The 16,249-nt window shown below is 49.3% G+C and overlaps 5 protein-coding genes across 5 annotated transcripts; 3 read left to right on the forward strand and 2 right to left on the reverse strand.

Moving 5' to 3' along the window:
- Nucleotides 1-1,322: 1,322 nt before the first annotated feature.
- T069G_07137 (uncharacterized protein) lies at nucleotides 1,323-2,159 on the forward strand (the record flags this gene model as incomplete). The annotated part of the gene is made up of 2 exons (XM_056174347.1): nucleotides 1,323-1,676; nucleotides 1,743-2,159. The coding sequence occupies 2 exons, from the start codon at nucleotides 1,323-1,325 to the stop codon at nucleotides 2,157-2,159; spliced, it is 771 nt and encodes a 256-aa protein (XP_056027926.1).
- Nucleotides 2,160-2,422: 263 nt separating this feature from the next.
- On the reverse strand, nucleotides 2,423-2,936 carry T069G_07138 (g10 protein domain-containing protein; the record flags this gene model as incomplete). Its single annotated transcript, XM_056174348.1, has 2 exons — nucleotides 2,423-2,566; nucleotides 2,634-2,936. The coding sequence occupies 2 exons, from the start codon at nucleotides 2,934-2,936 to the stop codon at nucleotides 2,423-2,425; spliced, it is 447 nt and encodes a 148-aa protein (XP_056027927.1).
- A 291-nt stretch (nucleotides 2,937-3,227) lies between these two features.
- On the forward strand, nucleotides 3,228-3,919 carry T069G_07139 (uncharacterized protein; the record flags this gene model as incomplete). Its single annotated transcript, XM_056174349.1, has 5 exons — nucleotides 3,228-3,270; nucleotides 3,322-3,383; nucleotides 3,505-3,651; nucleotides 3,739-3,846; nucleotides 3,908-3,919. 5 exons carry the CDS (start codon nucleotides 3,228-3,230, stop codon nucleotides 3,917-3,919), a joined length of 372 nt encoding a protein of 123 aa, XP_056027928.1.
- A 194-nt stretch (nucleotides 3,920-4,113) lies between these two features.
- Nucleotides 4,114-4,747, reverse strand: T069G_07140 (RNA polymerase rpb3/Rpb11 dimerization domain-containing protein; the record flags this gene model as incomplete). Its single annotated transcript, XM_056174350.1, has 4 exons — nucleotides 4,114-4,238; nucleotides 4,295-4,371; nucleotides 4,425-4,516; nucleotides 4,577-4,747. 4 exons carry the CDS (start codon nucleotides 4,745-4,747, stop codon nucleotides 4,114-4,116), a joined length of 465 nt encoding a protein of 154 aa, XP_056027929.1.
- Nucleotides 4,748-13,937: 9,190 nt separating this feature from the next.
- On the forward strand, nucleotides 13,938-15,327 carry T069G_07141 (uncharacterized protein; the record flags this gene model as incomplete). Its single annotated transcript, XM_056174351.1, has 2 exons — nucleotides 13,938-14,143; nucleotides 14,238-15,327. The coding sequence occupies 2 exons, from the start codon at nucleotides 13,938-13,940 to the stop codon at nucleotides 15,325-15,327; spliced, it is 1,296 nt and encodes a 431-aa protein (XP_056027930.1).
- Between the last annotated feature and the right edge of the window lie 922 nt (nucleotides 15,328-16,249).

The raw sequence follows: 16,249 nt of genomic DNA on the forward strand, positions 1-16,249 counted from the left end.
ATGAATTACGATTGTCTAATGGCGTGATAATAGTCGAGTATAATATAGCTTCAGCTACGCAGTCGTCTCATGCTCTCGGGAATCCAAATCGCAAAGATCCAGACAGTCCATAACTCGGAACCACGGCGGATTGGGAGAGCTGGTACCGGACTCGGCTGGTGGTAATCGGGCAAGCAGCGGAGAGAGAAAACATTGGTAGGGATGGGCTTTATAGTAGAACAATGTGAGCACGAGAGTTTGCTTTGTTTACCAGTCCCGGGAGTTTCTTTTGGGTGGCGTGTCCGGCGTAATGCGAAGCTTTCCAGGGTTTATTTTTTGGAATGAGAGGATGGCGATAACAAAGTGAGCGGCTTCTGAACCCCTCAAGGTTAGTAGCTGTTCAGAGTGTGGTGGAAATTCTTCGGCTGTTCCTGTTTTTTTTTTTTTTCCCTTTGAGCGACAAAGCCACATCAAGGGCGAGGCGCCAACTCTCGAACGATACCATTGAACAACTTAAAGTATATCGATTGAATTGATCTATAAATAATAAATAAATATAATATGCGCCGTTAAAGTCATTCACGATGCTTGTGTAGCTGTACATAACTACAGAGATTGGTTCACTCAATGATTCGGGCTCTAATCACCTATGCCGTTCGGATTTATTTTGTTTTGCTCTGCTCCCGGGTGACATGGATGTGTTCAGGGCACTTATACAGAGGTCTGGTACTGAAAGCCACGCCGCTTTAATCGGGCTCCTTTAAAATCCACCCGCAGTTGGGTCATACAGACGTCGAAATTTCAGTACCAGTCACTTGCATCTTTCAATGGTATCTTCCAACGGTATATCAAGGTATCGCCTCGTAGCCATGACGTTATAAAGTCATGATGTAGAGATCCCGCATGTACCTACAGGGATTGCAGGCGCCCAGCCTGCTCGAGTTAAGCCCGGCAAGGAGTGCTAAAGATTAGATCTGCAACATGCAAACTGAACTGTGGCTAAAAACAGAGCACATGTCCCTGGAGACACGGGGTGGGGCAAGACCCCCGCCAGTGGCTTTCAGGCCTTATTACAGCATCTCGACATTTTGGGCTCCATCACGCTTCAACCTCACATTCCGCCAGTAACCAACCGCCTCGAATCATATCTTCTGCGAGCATCTGACTGTTTTTATTGGATATTATTTACTCTGTGCAATAGCCTGTCTCAGCGCCTTTTCTGGTTTACGCTTCACTGTATTTGCATCTGTCCGCAACGCCACTCACTCTCTGACTTTCCATCACGATATCGCTGGTTCAAGTCAAAGTAATATCATGCCCCACAAAGCTCACTGTATATAAAGATGAAGCGCTCACGAGAGCCGGAAGAGCATATAGAATTCGATCCTCAAGACGGGGACTCTCACCATTCCGCAAACGCTGACGTTGATCTCCGGCCTGTCTCGAAGATTGCTGGGCTAGACTCGGCTGTCGAAGACGAGGATAACGAATTCGTCATGAGATGCTCACTTCCCCCTCACAAAGAGCCGCTGGGCTTTCGGCTATACAGCGATTACGAGACTCATTATCACAGTTTTCATACAAATAGGTGTATTGAATGTCGCAAGAATTTCCCAACTGATCACCTCCTCAGTATACACATTGAAGAATGCCATGATCCCTTGGCAAGGGTCGCCAGGGAGAAGGGGGAACACACAGTGAGCTACCTAGAGGCGATACCTTTAGACCGTCTTCATGGGAATAGTTACTCTAACGTGGTCCAGTATTCCTGCTTTGTTGAAGGGTGCGATCGCAAGTGCATGACTCCTCAGAAAAGGCGTCTACACCTCATCGACAAGCACATGTACCCAAAAAACTTCTTCTTTGCCGTCACAAAGGACGGTATTGACGGGAAGCGCTCCCTTCTCATTGAGACCCGTCGAAGAAGATCTTCAGCTGGCTCCCAGCCACAGGCCAAAGAGCTTCGGCGTCGCGCAAACACTTTGGAAAAGGAGGCAGTACCTTCCGACAACAAATCACAATCCAATTTGCCTTCCACTACGGCACCCAATGGCAAAGTGGAGTCAGAGAGACCGGCAGATACTGAGATGGCAGATCTTACTGGGGCCATGTCAGCTCTACAATTCGTCCCTCCAAGTATCCGATTTGGTCGGGGTCGAGCAGGATTCTCAAAAAGATGATAGAAAGGAGTCACGTGGAGTTGAACTAGAGAATTATGAAAATGATCAGCATGATGTTATAAAGAATATGGCTCAGCTAAGATGAAGGATATCTACCTCTTTCGATCTCAACATCAACCCAATCTATGCCTTTCTCTTTGGTTGCCCGTCCATGGAGCAATTTGATCGCAATTCGACGCCCGACGCCCTAACGCCTGTAGCAATTCTCCGATTCGTTATTCAGATGATCAAGATGGAATCCAATCCAAAACCACAGCCTCCTCTTAATCGCTGGATGCACACCCTCTGCAACCACAGCTGACGCACTGCATATCGCTATCTTCTTTCAGCTGAGCTCTTGGTACTCGGCAGATGCAGGTGCTATTGAAGTTCGTTTCCTTCGTTTGAACACAGCGTAGGCAGCAGAGCTATTAAATATGTTAGCATTGTATGATTAAAGGTGATAAGCGCAGCTCGTTGAGGATAGCAACTTACCTTCTCGTAGCCCTGCTTCTTCCACTTGGCGATTAGCATCGCATCGGCATAGCCATTCTTGAGAAGCCATTCATAAAGCTGTTTGCTGATGGCCTCCTTCTCGTAATATAGGTCGTATACGTAGCGGCTTCTCTGGTGCGCAATCTGGAAAATCTCCCACTGCGCCATGTGCTTTGGGCCGGGAGGAGGAGGCTTGTTCTGCGCATCCTTCATCTTGTTCGCAAAGATCAGAAGGTCATCTTCGATGTCGCTGAAGCCCTCGGGCGGTGGCTTTCGTTTTGACGAATGTCTAATGGCCGGCATCTTGGACTGGTCGCAATGCAAATGGAAGAAACAAGAAGAAGGAAAGCCGATGTTCCGCAACAAGTTTTGTACGTGATGGGCAGAAGCGAGCTTCAGGTGATTCCAGAAGCGCGTCGACAAGGCTGAGCTAAGCCACACCCGAGGGGCAAAGATATGTAGCGTGTGGCGCAAACTGTAGATGGCGCCGGATCACGTGAGACTTGTATGCCGGGAGGTGGGCATGATTCCTTGCTATCAACTCCAACGTCACGGCAGTGAATTTACTGCGCTGAGAAGCCTGCATCGCCCGCCATGGCCATTACGCCGACCCAATTCGCCAAGAAGACGGCGCAGTGTGAGTCTTTTGCCCATGCCGACGATCCGACAGAGCTAATATGTCAAACAGCGACCAGCTGGTCGGATGCGAAGCGTCGAGTCCTTTCTTCGTACCGCGAATGGATCCGAGCTGTACGTCCCACGAAATCCCCTCCCGAGACCACCCTACCGGCCAGAGGCTGGAATTGAAGATTGTTTCGCCAGTGGCATATTGTCGTGGTATAGAAAAGAATTCTAATGGAGGGAATTACAGGCGCCTGAGATCCAGACCATGTACAATGTCCCTCTCCCCATTTCTACTCTCCGGACACGGATGCGACAAGAGTTCGAGCGACACCGATACACGAACCAGCTGTCCATAGTTGACGTGCTTCTCTTCAAGTCCCATGCAGAGTACCAGGTACGAATGCTGCTCCAAGAAAAAATACCATGAACCACGTTTCGATGAGAGGGAAAGGAGGCAGCATGCTAATTGCGCGGGGTATAGGAAACAATGAACTTCTGGAAGCAGCAGACTCACATCTTGTCTTATTTCGGCGAGAACTTTAGAGGAGAGAAGAGGCTTCCGTCCAGCTTCATGGCTGGCTTCCTTGAGGTGAGTTTACAGAGCGGCAATTGCACTAGCCAACCAACGGGGAGCTAACAAAGCTTGATAGGGTCGAAATTAGAAGACAATGCAAGAAACTTTGTTTTGTAAATATCTCTGTGTAAAGATTTTATGTCGAAACCTTCCATATAACGCCATGAAATCGCATAATGTGCATATACAAATGACCCTTCTATGCGTGTGAATTACCAGTTTTCGGATAGCCGCCCAGTTTCCACCATATTGCTCCTCTCAGTTCCCTTTTCCCCTGGCTAATCATCGGTCAATGCCCTGCTCTGAGTTGAACTGCTGCCTCTTTGTCCAGAACTCCTCGGCCACGACGTCACACACGTCCTGCAGGTCACTCAAGCCCTTCTTCAGGGCATTTACAGCTGTGCCGTCTGTAGATAAGAGCGTCAGTAGAAATTCGCACATGATATAAGAGATGAAATATTACCATAAGTTTGTATTCTGATGTTCATCTTGGGCTCAGATGGGTGAGGAATTGAGTAGGCGCAGAATTCAACATCAGGGCTAGGAGACATTAGCTTCGATCAACTGGATAGCACTGTGGCTTGGCAGCATACTTCTTCATGATGACATATCTCAGGGCATTTCCCAAAGTATGGCCTTCATCGGTAAACTCAAACGAAGCCGCTGTGTCCGTTGAACCAGGGAGCTGTCGCCTCCGTTAGTAAATCAAGATTCTCTCAGCCATGCTAGAACTCTCTGGCCATACAATTCGCACTCTCTGAGGCTCGACCTCTTCCTCTTCCTCTTCCTCCTCGGCCTCAGCGTTCTCCCTCATTTCCGCATCCTGGTTGATCTCATCTTGTCCAGACGGCGGGACGTCCTGCATATCAGCGTCCTGGGATGAGGCATCCGCCTGCGCCTTTGTTCGTCCAGGCATCTTTTTGTCTGAGGGGCGTCAAGAATCCGGGTGGATTTCGTTTGAATAGACTCGCAACGACAATTTCCTGTCGTTGAGAATGTGTGACAAGAGAATTAAAGAATGATGCAGCTTTCACTAAGCTTTTCGCAATGGGCTTCACAATCAAAATTTGGCGGCTCATGAAATTTTGATGAGAGCACGCCGATAGTGGGGCATTTTTTTCGCTGCCGGATTACGGAAGCGGAATGGGTGCGTAGAAGTGGAGCGCCACACCCCCAGAGGGTTTTCCAGGTTAGCCTCAAGTAGAGATTAAATGATACCAAGTTTGGAAGCCTTTGGACTTCAGTAAGATGCAAACTTAGATAGAGCATAACATGAGGCAATACATCTCTTTTGCTGGATTCTCTTAAGCTTTTAACAACGTGGACCATCAAGAAACCTTTAGGTTCTAAGTTTGCCTTGAGCGCAACCACCTAATAAATAGTATATAAGGCAACTCTCCCATTAGTATTCTCACCCTCTTAATATGCTGTAAGAGTGGGTGTGTCTTTCTGCGTTACCACAGGGATTATTGTTCTAAACCCGATCAGAACTTGCATTTTCATCAAAGCATCACCTAGGTTTACGACAGGGTGATGATGGCCGATGATGACGATAGCGAAGAAGAAAATGGAAACTTGCCTTGTGGCATTTCTCCCATTCTCAATTACGCTGAAGCTGAGGCTATCAAGGTTCCTATGAGAGAGGTCAGTCAAAGGCTGAGTGGGTGCGTCGCTAGGAGTTACCACTGGCACATCATCATGGGCTCTACACCCGATCAGAAGCTGGGACAATTTTATGACAAAAAGGCCAATGATGAGACTATACTTGAATGCTCTCCTACCGGAGGACACGCGACACGCCACATGTCGCCAAGATGGTATGAAACTGAGGCCTTGTAGGAAGTCAACCGGTTGGGTCCGTTGGCTTACCGGGAATTGGGGTAATCAGTCAACCATAGGAAGATGATCAACGAGTAAACGTAGAGAGGAGACTGCTGAGAGGAAATGTTAAAGGGGAGGGTTACGATACGAGGACGAAGAGGACATACTACCAGTCTTAGAAGACAGTATTAATGTCAGATTGATTGAGTATGTGTAGGTAGATAAAGTAGATATAAATATATCTAGTAGATGCAGATATGTCTAGTAAATGCAGATATATCTACTAAAATAAGCAAATGCAGTACCTATAGTTTAAAGGACACTGATTGAGAAGGATGGTAGCATGGAGAGAGAGAAGAGAATCCCGGAATGGGGGGAAGAAATTGCAGAGATAAGGAAAGTAGAGAGATGCAGCGTTATCTCCGTGAGTTCCATTCCATTTTATGCGCTATTTGACAAGAGTAGTGGAGCGTCTGTCCACTCTCACGAGCCACCAGCTATGAGATGTTTCCTACGTTCGGCAGAGGCCTATGTGCTATCTTGTGAGGAAATCCATTGAATGGTGTCAATTTGTGAGGCTACCATCGCCATTGTTCCAAGCTCGAGTCATGCAGAGTAAGGGAGTGTATACAGCCAGAAGGTCCTGATCGTTTGAGGTGGCAGTCTGCTATATGCTGTATTAGCATTACACGATCTCCTCTTGGGAAGCAGCATGGAGAGGCATGGTGGTATTCGATTTGTGCCTTTATATATCTAAATATATTAGAACTAATTCCCTGAAGACATTCACTTCGAATACCTTAGCCTCTTCTCGTGTTGATGACTTCGTTATCCACACTGGGGGTTTCGGTCCTATGAAAAGTTAGAAATGCATTTATATCACAAATTGAGTCGGCATGAAGCTGGGGACTAAGCAAGTGGGTTGGAATGCAGTTGCGCTTTGTCGTATGTTGTGTCATGTTCAGCTTGGTTTGCCTGTCAATGTCTCTTCCAAAAATAGAATAAGACATCACATACCACTGCGAGACCCGTTATACTACTAGCACCATCACAACGATCTGCTGCCCAGGCGTAGCTTGATGGCCCAGATGCGGATGTCTCAGATCCAGATACCCCTGGTGAAGATGGCCAAAATGCAGATTCCCCTGTACCGGATAGAAACGTCACAGCTAAAAAGATGTTACATAGAGATCTTAACATATCTGTAAAAAAAATTACGAGGAACAGACTGCCCGGAGGCCATACTCATGCTGTTCGAAGATGTCGATATTTGAAGGCTGGATGAACCGGTGTATTGCATTGGCCAAAGGGGTAGTCGCCACAATGGCTGATGTGGTGCTGTCTATGCCACTATCGCCATAGTTGTACATATATCCCTGAGGCCATGGACTGAGAATAACTGGCGAAATTGAGAAGCGCTTTTGGGGAAATTGGAATTTGACGAGTTGCTCAGGGGTTGCCAAGAGCATTGCCGGTGTAGATGATATGTTCCACTTCTCATGATGTCATTTTTGACACAGCTGTACAACTGCACCTTAAGAAAAATTCTTCTAGTTCATAGAGTCTGTATTAAAAGTATCGAGTAAAATTCTAGTTGGAAGAATCCTACTTCTGGGCATATTTTCATCTATCAAGCATGTAAGACGTTCATAGATGATTGCATACCAGGAATACATGTGTCACTTTAACACCAGCGTAGTATTAAACATACACATAGGCCCCTGGGTTCAATTACAGATCTACGTGTACAAGCCTCTTATCCTTCATCAAGCAGCAAAATAGCACCGTCTGTCTATAATAAAACTTCTGGATTTATGCTTGAATGATCGCTTCTATGGCAAGCAAGCTTTCAATAACTGTGAAAGCTATATAAAGAATAAAAAGCTTGACAAGTGCATGACCCACCTTCACTATCAGCCAGTAGTGACTGTTCAGTATAATTGTGGGCCCGGGTAGCTCAATTGGCTAGAGCGTGCGGCTTTTAACCGCAAGGTTGGGGGTTCGACCCCCCCCTCGGGCGCAATTACATGTATTTTTGCACTTCATAGGTGTAATATTACCTTTTTGCCAGCATCAAGATCTCGATATAAATCAACACTGTAGAGAATTCCGACAGGGGAGATGCCTCTTGAGGGGGCTTTGCTACGATTAGCTTTTTAGCTTCCGTTTTTAATATCATTTGATTGCCATGACAAATGCCCATCGGGCTAACGAACCATCCGTGTCACTGCTTGGTTTTGTGAGGTGGTATTCAACAAGGATCCCAACTTCATATCGGGCAGCTGTGCTTCATTGAACTAACTAACAACATGCGATGTTGTTAGCCCAGCACATGTGAACGTGGTAGCTAGAAGGTGAGTACACTGTAATGAGCGACAATAATATATAGAATGCAGAGTATGAATCACACTTATAATGTGCCTCGTAATATGCGCAAATTGCAAGCTTACACAAGGATCTAGTCTCTTTCGTATCAGTCGTGCAGCAGCCAGCACCGAAAGACTCACATGCAGCATTGGGTATCCTCTTGCATGCGTAATTGTACACGAACCGCAAAGATACGAGTACAGGAGCTCTGGGAGAGTAACCTCAAACCGAGAATACGGGCAGAGTGGTGATACAAGGCCGAAGGGATCGAGACGGTCAGAGATTCAGAGGGAGCAAAAAAATCAACCCCCACCGAAATTACATCACATGCCATATACCTACCTGTCTGTGGACGCTGGGGTTGGAGGATCCCTGGCCACAGTCAATCAACTCGCAGCGGTGGCCACTCGGGGAAACTGGGGGGACGTTACCATCACAAGCAATTTCGTGTAACGCCGGTGAAGACTTGATTGGGTTGTCGGCATTTCTTGGAGAGGGCCTAGTGATACATCAGGCCGTGCACGGATTCGCAACAGGAACAGGGTCTGTCTCTCATGGTGAAGCAGAGCCCTCTCCGCCGAGTTTGCAAAATTTTTCTCTACTTTCCTTTTCCCTCTGGGCCAAGCACACAATGAAACAAAAGGGAAAAAGAGGCAATAGACCGTTGCCTCTTTCGAGCTTCGAAAAGGTCCGGGCCGCCCAATCGTTCTCTTGGTCGCAGCATTGGGTTGAAACGGAGCTAATAGTCGAGCAAGCTAAGCGCGATGTCCAACGAATGATTGACAAGGGGACGGAGCCAAACCCCTGCAGCCTTGCCAAAGGCGTCCCACCCGACCTGAGACGTCGTCGTCTCAGGTGAAGCAGCGATTAGTTCCCAGCGGAGACGGGCGTCTTCTTTTTTCTCTCTCTCCAAGTCTCGTCACGAGGCTCCATTCACGGTGGTGGCAAACCCGTAAGAACAACATCCGGCCAATACCGCCAGGAGCTATACTCGTACGTCAGTTACAAGTAGAGCGATCTACCGGCGATGAAACTGTTTTGCCAGTCCAGGGGAGCAGCCGTACTTTATTTGAACGGGCTACCTGTGCAAAGAGAGGCGCGGTCGTCTGATGTGAGCGGTGGCTGACATGGATGCCGTTGGGGTCCGCGAATAGGGCTGCGACAAGTTTTGGTGCCATGTATGTTTACCTAGTTGCAGTTGTTAGAGGATGAAATCTCTTGCCATCTCTGCACAACGCACAGATAGTAGTAATAGTAGCCCAGTATGTACAAGCATGTTGGCAGCATCCGTTGATTGTTGAGGCAGAGCATCCAGAGAAGAAGTGCAGTAAGTCCAACAAGTTGAGCATCGCCATTCCAAGTACACAAGTACTCGATCCTTTAGTCCAGTACCTGTATAACTATCCAGTACCTACAGAGCTCAATTTACCCAAGATCCATTGACCCTCATGAGCCCCCGGCGCGGGTACCCTGAGGTGGACGTAACGTACCTGTCACAGCGTGCGCAGGAGCCACGATGAGGCACGAGCTTGTTCGAGTATCGAAAATCAGTGGGCAGGCGAAGCGGGATAGCGCTGGGTGCGGTGGGGCAGGACCCTGACGACGAAAGAAAAAAGCCGTGGAAGAGAGAGAAAAATCTAACGAGTCACAAAGAATGAGCAGGAGCAGGAGCCCTACCGGTTTTAACATTTGGAGCAGAGTGGGCGCCTGGGCACAGCGGTGAGAAGGCTGGTGATGGGGATTTCAGGGTCCTGGGCAGTCCTGATGCGATTGACAGGAAAAGGCGTGGCGAAATGCTCAAACGCTGCGAGTTTCGGCGCAGGGGGTTGACTGTTTTGTTCTGTTCTCAGTTCAGTTTTGTTTTACTCAAGTCTGTGCAGTCAACTGGCATTTGGATCGTACAAAGGGCTCAAGCTTTGTTTCTGATTTAGCTACAGTCAGTACAGTATTGATCTGGCCTCGAAAGCCTCTGATGAAATGCATGAAATCAGGGTTGCATTTTCCATCTGCTTTCCGAAGCCCTTGTCGCATCCTGATCTCCAAAAGTCGGCTACTACTTCCCAATACCACCAGCACAAATGGGAAGCATCAATCAATATTTGCGACTTCGTATATTACAGTCGCATAGAGCACTTCGTACGATATCGAGGGAAAAAACAGTACAAACAGGAACAAGACCTTCTACAAAGTGGACAGGGGTAAAGGGGGTGTCTGTAGGAAAGACGACCACCTGTACCCGGTCTAATGAGGGGTCATGCAGCCAGTACGAAGTATCGTGCTACGGATTTGCAACGCCCACCAAGATAGGAACTGCTCTACGAACTTTTTCATCTTCCAACCTTTAGCCAAAAAGAACATGTACATGTTATTGATGTGTAATGTATGTGTAATGCACACATACAGTAGCGTTTTCATATGCATCCCTTAGCAGAGAAGAGAAGAGAAGAGCATTCTGTCTGCAAGCGAGAAGCTGATGCGGGAGAGAATTGCTGACATTGAAGGATTTGAAGCTACATGAATCATATGCGGCTGAGCAATGTTTGCAAAAAAAAAAAAAAAAAAAAATCATCCATGGATACGAGAAACCCAAGCAACGGCGATCATGACCCCGCCGGCAAAAGTTTGTTTCCCATTATCGAATTTCACAACTACCAGCTAGGGATGCAGTCGCCGATAGCCATGCGGAGCAAATCCAACGGGACTTCGTATTGAAAGAATGAAGAGAAAGGCAAAAAAATTCGTGATACAGCTTCGAGAGAATATCAATGGCCGAGTAATGTGGAACTTGACGAGATCGACAGGGCCAAAGAGCTAGTCTAAATTTTCCAGCTAAGTACTAATTTGACCCAGGGTCTTAGCATGTAGTGCAATGCCCAATGGCGAATGGCTGCAATGAACGAAGTGGCAGTTGGATCTTGTTTCTGGAGTATTACGGTCAGCTAGCAATGTGGGGAGGCTTCATTCTTCATTACGGGTTTCAATTCAGCGCTTGGCTTACACCTCTATCTGGGGCCGCGGGAAATGAAGGCAGTTATCTGGCATGAGGGAATCGTGATCATCGAAAAAAGAAGATGAGGAACAACGAAAGGCTCCATTGATCCGGTGACTGCTGCCGCGCACAGCACAGCATTGCGCGAGGACAAATTGATGCAACTCTAACCCCTGTCGTTGACAAAGATTCAGCTGCCGAGGCATGATAGATTGCTGCGCCAATAATCTCTCGGCGCTGCCCAATCCGAGCATGTCGAAGCACTTGTGCTCTAGCATACGAAGTATTACGAAGTAGCACGCACGCATCGTATTTGCATCGTACTTGCACCAGTTACAGGACACGGCTGGCCGGGATTTACGAGCAAGGCTTCAAAAATTCTTGCGCTCTACCTACTGCTGCACTCGTACTTGTCCTGAAGCGCATCGGTATCGGTAGGCGTCTCACCATTGAAACGCTACAACCTCACCACACAAATATCGAACGCACGCGCTCCGCACCAGGGGCCCCGGCTCCAGTATTAGCTCGGCGAGTGGCAACACAGCCTGAATTGCTTCTTTCTCTTTTGTCGACCGTTTCTCTGTCGAAACAGCCATTGTCTGCGCGGGCAATGACATCGGCGAGCTACCGCGAAATGTAACGAGCCGGTGCGACGGCTGGTATGGTCTGGTGCTAAAACAAGCAGCTGGTTCAATGGATGATTCATTGACTTCGGGGTCCATCTACATGAATGTTCCATGTTGTCAATAATTCACGATGCGGAGCCGGATAAGCACCAGCACTCAATAGTACCAGCATTCCTTGTGCCAATATTGGGTCAATATTCAAGCATTTGCCTTCATTGCTGTTCTTTGTCATCGATGGAATGACGCTATTGTTTGAGCCGCCATTTAATTGAAGTAAATCCAGGCACACCCAAAAATACATCATCAAATTGTATGGAAATTAGCCCCCAAAATGAATGTCAATGCTCGGGCTGGGGGAGAGCTGATCACTGCCAGGGACTGCCGGTACCTGTGGCGACCAGACAGCCAAGCGTGAACAGGGAGGCACTTGCTGGCGGGCTGAAGTCGCCGGGGGTCACGTCACAAGAGAGAAACAAAGAGCACAGCACTTGGGGCAACCGAAAGAAGACAACATTGAGGAACCTGATTCTTGCAAAAGTCAATGGATCCATCATTCACACAAACGGGCAGCTAAAGCATCCGTTGATCAAGGTAAAACACTCTACCAGCCTTGGCCGCGGTGGTGGGTGGACAGGCCTGATGAGCCTGACGGGCTTTTGCTCGCACAGCGCAGGTGAGGCGGAGGGGCGGTGGATCAGCAGCAATCCAGTGAGAGGTCGCTGAGGGCCAGGGAGCCTCCCAGCTTGCCAGCCCCTGGTTCCGATGCACCGCAGGCGGCTCCTACAGTGGGCTTTGTTTTGGGTTTGGCGGCCATGGACACACGCCCCTCGAATCGGACAGGTACGGGAGGGTACAAGGATTTGGCACGCGGCACACGTGCGCTACCGGGAGCAAGTAGGGCGCTAGCAGGTGTCTTGCGAGCCGTTGCGGTACCTGCTTGTACCTCTCTCCGTCGCTGTCAAGCGCTGTGCCTGATGCTTGCAGCGGCCTGTAGCAGCCTCAGCGCTCGATTTCAGGCACTGACACCTGCTAACTCGTGCTGCCTCTAAACTGGCAGCTACCGCCCAACATGACTGGCATCCGCTGAGACGTCTCGTGAAGTCTTCCTCAGACACGCCCCCCCCATGCTGTTTTCGATCCATCATCTCCCATCCATCGCTTCACAAGCTGCTGAGAAGCTGTCCGGCATCCGTGTCACTTCCCCTCCCTCTGTGACGAACCTGGGGGCCCCTTTCATTCAGGCCTGCGGGAGGCTATTCAGACCAGGCGTAGGTATTACCGACCGATTCATGCGTTTGCGCGGGCCAAATAAAACAAACGGCGCCTGCCCCTCCCGCCGTCCGACTCTTGTCTTGTTCTTTTTTCCCTGCTGCTGTCCGTTTGCTTGCAACTTCATATTCCGCCTTTCATATTCCTCCTCAGTCCTTTGAGACAGCAGAAACACATCAGGCTGCTCACAACCTGAACCTGAACCTTCTTCTCGCAGACCCGCCCCAATTCGCCGACGCCCGTCTGCTCTCCTCATCCCATCGCAAAGTGTGCCTGTAAAAGCACTGGAACGCCTCCGTCCCATTCGCCAATAAAGCCCCGGAACCGCCCTCGGCAACCCCTGGTGTGCGCGCGTGGTGCGTGGGTGTATGCATCTGCATTAACGTTCTGGACCTACGGGCGCTTGTGCGTGTACACAATACCAGCGTCACAAAAATTCCTCCAGCTCCAATCGCCCGTGCTTGGCTTACCGGGTCCCAAATACGAAGTACTCCGTACTTGCTCCCCGATCGCATTATATTCGGCCAAACCACATCTCGAATCGCCAGTCTCCTGAAACGCATTCGCCTTTCCCCCCAACTTGGCCTTTTTCTCCCTCTCTCGCCAGCCTTTTTTCAAGGTCCTCGTTGCTGCGCATACAAGGCAGGGCGAGCATCCAGCGTTCTTTTTTTTTCTTCTTACAAGCCAACCATCGACTTTGAGAAACATACGATCGAGTCGCTTTCTTTTTATTTTCTCTCTCTGAGCGCTAGCGACCAACAAAAGAATCACGAAATATAACCTTTCGGTGGAGGGGAAGTTCAGATTGGGCTCTGTTGGTTTTCGGGGTAGTTCAGGCTCCCGTTTTGAATCTTTCGCCCGGTTTCTTCAGTCGCGCCGTGAACTGGACGATAATTGCCTCGAGCGACATTCGCACTCTGCGCCCGCGCCGTTGGCTGATCCAGCTCGGCTTCCTTTGTCCATATCATACAGCATAATTTCTTCGCATAATTGCATCTCTCAAAAATATCGCCGTTATGAGCACAGCAATTGCCATGGCCCCTTCGCCGGCCCCTCATGAAAGGAGTGCTTTCGCTACCGAACGCTCTGCTCCTTCAACTTCTACATCGCCACCTGCGCGAAACGCGGTGCCTTCACAGCCAAGGAGTCAACTCCCAGGCGCATCAACTGCGGCCCAGCCGTCCAGCAGCGGCAGCCCGAAGTCTGATAATGCTACCACAAGCAAATCTTCTCCCAACGCGTAAGTTCCTGTCGTCCTACGCAGTGACGCTTGATCTTTTTCACTACAGCGCGACCAAAGTCCATCTTGCTGACAAATTTGGTTGTCACTACAGATCTCGAAAAGATGCCAGCCACCCTAAGATCATTGTTAAGAAAGAGCCAGTCTCGCCTGGTCTGCCCGCAACAGCATCAGCATCAAGGCCCCGACCCAGACGGTTGGATTTGTCCAAGAACACTCTAGCTGGATCTAATCCCTCCTCAGCCCATCCAATGACGGCGCGCGACGGACTAGGAATCCAAGAAGTCGGCATCGCCTGTCTTTCCCCGGGCTTTATGACACAGGATCCTGTGATGAAAGAACAACTTCAGCGAAGCATGACGGTTCGGGAGCAGCAACGAAGCCTCATCGAAGCAAGACTGCAGCTGCAGCAATCTGCCAAGGGAGATGGCCCATCTGAAAAGGAAAAGGAATCGCCCTTCGCCGCCAAGACACCAGGCATGTCTCGTAGAAACAAGGCGCCCCCCGGGCTCTCAATTGTTGCGCCCTCACATCAGCAGTTTGCAAACGAAAGAGTGATTCAATCCGCACCCCTTGGCCGCAGCTTCACCGGACAACATATGCCACCTTCAAGACAAGTACATAACCAAGCTTCTAACCTTTCAAGCACTTCCCACATCCACCATGTTCATGCCCACCAGACCACAAATCGGCTGCCTCCCATTAGCGATGTCTTTGGCCAGAACCTCTCAGCTCATCCGGACAATGGACCACACACCTCCGCCCTTTACCCTAGCCACGCAGCCTCACGCCCTCAGCTGTCCCCTGGTCTCCCTCCGGCTCACCAACCGCCAACGTCTGGTCGCTTGAGAGAGTACAAGTCCGCAGAAGAGGCTCAGCATGAATTGGCCGGTGGACGACCAGAATTACTACCTAGACTCGTCCACTACGGCGGTCATCAACCTCCGACGCCGCCGTCTCCTGTTGCTGGCGGAAACCGTAATCCCGAGGCCCATCGAAGCACCAGCCGAAGGCGAACACGCGCCGAATATGAGGAAGGCAGCAGCCCTCCATTGGGCTATGGCCCTGCCCCAACCCGACGTGGTCCCTTTGGTGCCGGCCGTGACAGCCCCGAAACGCAGCGGGCCAAGAAGGAAGAATTCCTACAGCTGTGTGCCAGAGCCTGGGATCTGTTCCATTCATAAAGGATCGAGCCAATGCTCTTCAAACCGGGCGGATGTGCAACTCACCCATCAAAAGGCTCTGGCTGGTCACGTATTTAGCCGTTTAATGCTGGTGTTGTTTAAAGCCTTCCGCCCTGAAATGTGTACATGACAGGGCGAAGTGGGACAGGGCTTGGGTTTATGTCACGGTGAAACGATATCATTTCTCTCGGAGAAGCTCGTGAAGGATTTCCTTTGTGCCTTCTTTCTCGTCCTCTGGATGACTTTTATTTCCTTGCACGTTTTCATCTGTCTATCGGTGCTTCTTGTTGGGAGGGCCAAATCCTCTCCCTGGCCTTCATTTTCGAGGAGGGCCGGGGCTGGCAATATTGAAGCTCAAACATTACGATGTCTCTTCACTTCATCCTTGATCTAGCGGGGCGAGCTGCAATGAAAGCTACGCCACGCACAGAGAGGGAATTGGAAGGGTAGCCACTCCCGCTTTGTGTGTTATACTTATTTCTACGATACATATCTACTTTTTTTTTTGGCAACAGGAGGGGAGGGAAAACGAGGTGTCTAACTGCCCATACACACGCACACGCACACAAGTGGTGCGCGGCTCAGGGGCAATGAGGTATATGGGAAGGGGAAGGAGATGGATTAATTTTGAAAGGGAATTCATCTGGCGTTGGATGTGTTTATATTTTTGGGGGAAACCTTGTCGACTCTGCATTTGGGAGGAAGTGATGAATCGATATACGAGACGCTTTGCAGTCTCTCTCCCTATTATCGTCTTTTTATTTTCCTCGATTCAATCGTCTTCGTTTTGATTCTTGCGGGCGTACCATCTGTGCTGGTTTAATGGGCGTTTGAAGTAGCTAGTTTGCCAAAGAGCATAGCAAAAGAGCACTTGGATGCTTGTAATTCAAATTTGCGTCGAGAGACGCAAAGAGAGAGAGAA

The sequence above is a fragment of the Trichoderma breve genome, chromosome 4 (assembly GCF_028502605.1).
Source record: "Trichoderma breve strain T069 chromosome 4, whole genome shotgun sequence".
NCBI lineage: Eukaryota > Fungi > Ascomycota > Sordariomycetes > Hypocreales > Hypocreaceae > Trichoderma > Trichoderma breve.